The sequence below is a fragment of the Halyomorpha halys genome, unplaced genomic scaffold (assembly GCF_000696795.3).
Source record: "Halyomorpha halys isolate HHAL.00 unplaced genomic scaffold, Hhal_1.1 Scaffold1127.1, whole genome shotgun sequence".
NCBI classification, from domain to species: Eukaryota; Metazoa; Arthropoda; class Insecta; order Hemiptera; family Pentatomidae; genus Halyomorpha; species Halyomorpha halys.
The window spans coordinates 293457-297290 of NW_027110032.1; the positions used below are offsets into that span (position 1 = coordinate 293457).

Below are 3834 nucleotides of genomic sequence, written 5' to 3' on the forward strand. Positions count from 1 at the left end.
GTATAGACATTGAAAAAAGAAAGACACTCTTGTTTGGATCACCGGTGGATTGGACATATCCTGGAAACTAGAAGCCTTTCTATTGTCACAGATATCATCTTCAGAACGAACACATCAATAAACATCATTCATCAAAGAAGTATATATAATTGGTTAGTTTGCTCTACCTAGGATTTAATTATATTTGTAAAAGTAGCTATTAATTTAGTTAAGTATCATTTGTTGTTCTGATTGTCTAGAAAACTCACTCTGAGATGAGTCAATATTGTTGTATAATTTAAAATAAAATTCTCATATCTATTTAATGTCTAATATTTTCATTTTGAACCTTATAATCTTCAAAACTATATTTTTGATCTCAGAATAATAAAAACTATTAAATTTCCTTTTATTTATTTTAAATAAATTTAGAATGTTATAATAAATATAAGTTTCCACTTATTTTAAATTATATTTAGCCATACCTTAATTTACTTTTATATTCATGTTTTTTATTCTCTTACTTTGATTTAGTTGTTTGTATCTTTTTTTAGTCCTGATGAGGTTCTGCAAACAGTGAATAGTTTGATTAATATTTGAGTCTTTTATTGCAGCTGGACCATCTTCCTTTTATATAAATATTTTTTGATGTTGATCCTTTGTTCCTGTAAGTTTCTTTATAATTTTATATTGAGAATTATAGTTTGTTTTGTTCATTTTTTTTTTTCAATTAAGCAGTATAAGCTAGTTAACAAAAAATAAAATAAATTCCTTATACTTTTTATATTAATAATTGTGTAGTATATTACTAGTAACTTATCATAATGTAGATTATTTATGCTATCATGTAATAATAAATAGATTTATATTGTATGATTAATCGAAATGATTTCTATTATAGAGAGCACCAGGAGTGTCCCGTCACTGCCTGCAATTGTAGGTGCCTTTCTCTTGACACAACGAGCAACATCCCATCAGCTAGCTCAATTAACAGCTAGCAAACGCCTCGAGCGAGCTCGATTAATAAATCGACAGTTGGTGCTAGTTTGACACTTTAAAGACAATTCATTTTAATTTCTAGATCTGTTCTTGCCAAAAAATTATTACATAACTGCTTTACATGATGTAAAACAAATTATTTTACAAGTTTCAAGAAAAATCATAACTTTTCCCCTTTAATGGAGCTAAGGTGACAATGATTAGTTATCTTTTATTAGTTAAGTGTTTTGACAAGCCCTAATGAGAAAACATAAACTGTTATGGGATTGATAAAGAAATGATTAAGATTTTATTTCTTCGGTATGGTTTCCTGATTTATATTATAGTAAGAAAATTAAAAGTAATTTAAATAATAGTATGTTATTACATTTTCTATATCGTCTTCATTCAGGGATATAGATTCTTTTAAATAAATAATGTTTAAAGTATCTATCCCTAAAATGTATATACATTCGCAGTTTTTAAATTTGTACAGGTAATTCTCGACTTTTAATGCCAACTTGTTTTATAAAATGTACTGAAGTTGATCAATGTAAATGAAAATTCTGAAATAGTTTGTTTGAAATTATTCATTTTAATAGTTTCTGTTACTGTATCTTTTTTTTTTTTACTATTTTTTTATTATTATTATTTTATTTACTTATTTTTTACTTACTGTATCAAACATTATATGTTTGATGTATGTTATGTTCTTTTTTTTTTTTTTAACTTCAATGATTTTCAGTTGTTAGCACATGGAGATATTTACTTAATGTGTAGATTCTCCATTTGTCCATATAATGTTTTCTACTTTGCTCTTAGTTTCAGCTTTTAAGAAATAGATCTTTTACATCTTTCATTTGTATACAATTGAATAGTGTCCTGTCTTTTTATTTTCAGGCATTCTATTTAATTTTTCTTAAATGAATGAAACCATTTACTTGTCAAAAGATACTTGAAACTTGTGAATTTCATCAAATTCGAGAACTGCCTAAATATGACCATATTTTTTAATAAAATCTTAATTTCCTTTGTTTTTAAAATTGTTTATAAAATTTTATTTTTAATGGTGTGACTGATAATTTAAGATAGTGATCAAAATTTTATGGTGTTTTCAAAGTTGTTTGTTTTTAATATGACAACTATTTGTTTTATTGTAAATAATTGTTATTGAAGATAAGCTGTTTAAATGTAAATATTTTAAGAAGTTTTGCTTCTCTTCTCCTTAATGCTGATGGCCATCTGTGTATAGTTTAGAATAGGAACTGAGATTAATAATTTGCCTTTAATCTAGGAGTTTTGAGTTTGTATCATTGCCTCTCTGATCATCCTCAATACTTTAATATCTATTTGAAATTTGTTAATTCCAAAAACAAAAATATTTTACAATATTAATTAATAAAAATGTTCAATGCTTCTGTTAAAACGCCATCTTCAGGTATTACAAAATTTTTAATTGCAGATTACAGTACAAATTTTGGACCTAGCTAAAATTGCTATTTCACAGCCCTCTAAATCCAAATCCTCTGTCCTGGCAATTTTATTTATTGATTATAATTTTATGTTACTCAATTAAATATGTCTAATTTAATTTTTTTAGGCTAAAAATTTTAATCTAAATTTAATTAAGGGTTACTCTAGAATTATAGTTTGTTAATAATCTTTGAATAATGTACACTCATACCAGTTTGTAAATAATATATATTTTTTAAATGTTCAGTAATATAAATTGATTCTATTATTTTACACTTATATTTGTTATCTACTGTTTTTATTGCTTTAGTTATTTCAAAGTCAGAATCATATTAATATCAGTAATATAAAATTATAATCAATTAATAATATTGGCAGTGGATTTTTATTTAAAGTGCTGTAGAATAGAAACTATAGCTATTTCGATAAACCTTTTATAACCATCTCTTTATCAGAAGTTTGAATCAGTAAGTTTTTCTAAAATTTGCTATTAAAAATTTTTATTCCTGAAGATACCATTTTAGCAGAAATGTTGAACAATTTTATTAATTAATATTGGTGAATTATTTTTGTCTTTGTAATTAACCAATTTACTTTCACCTTAAATTAATTTAATATATTTGAAATTTATTTTATACAACTTTTATTATTATGTTTGTACCATGTCCTATTAAGATCATATTACAATGTACAGGGTGGTCCCAGTATACTGATCCACCTTCCCTAACCTCTACAATTTTCGAAAATTTTGATTTTAATTATGGGCCATTATAATGGCATTTTGTCTAACTGTTGGGAATATTGCTAATTTCTTAACCTTATCAAGTTATCCAGCGCACCTAACTCTTAAATTTCCAATGGGATATGGTATTTTTTTAGCCGATTTTAATAGCAAATCCAATAGATATGATAAATATGATGAAATGAAATCCATATCTGACACTTTTTAATCCGATTTCCTAAAGGTGTAAGTCGTGAAACACTGAAATAATGTTTTGACTATTTTTGTGCAAAAGGTACAGAAAATCTAAAAAAATAAAATTGTTTCAAAATTCAAATAACAGTAAGAATTTGTCATCATTATTGACAGAATTTGAGTACACCATACTGGTTGAGAAAACTCATTTTATAAAGACGGATTCTTACAAGTAATCTAATTTTGAAATAATGTTCCATAGGTTTTGTTTGACTACTTACGTTTTTCCTCCACCATCTTCACACATATTGTTTTAAAAAAATGTGTTGCATAAAAAAAGAGTTTGTCTTGAAATTTCTTTTGCTATCGGAATCCGTGAAAAATACCCCATTTCATTGAAAATTCGAAGAGTTAAATGCACTGGAGAAGAATTGGATATGGTTAGCAAATTAAAATGATATTTTTGGTTTCAAAAGATAGAGTGCATC

General features: G+C 25.5%; 1 protein-coding gene across 1 annotated transcript in view; it reads left to right on the forward strand.

Annotated features, from left to right (window-relative positions):
* Positions 1-2246, forward strand: part of mio (GATOR complex protein mio) — a 32715-nt gene extending 30469 nt beyond the window's left edge. The window contains exon 17 of the mRNA XM_014432880.3: positions 881-2246. Within this exon, the coding sequence (XP_014288366.1) occupies positions 881-977 (97 nt within the window). The 3' untranslated portion in view covers positions 978-2246. The remainder of the gene's footprint in view (positions 1-880) is intronic.
* The last annotated feature ends 1588 nt before the right edge of the window (positions 2247-3834 follow it).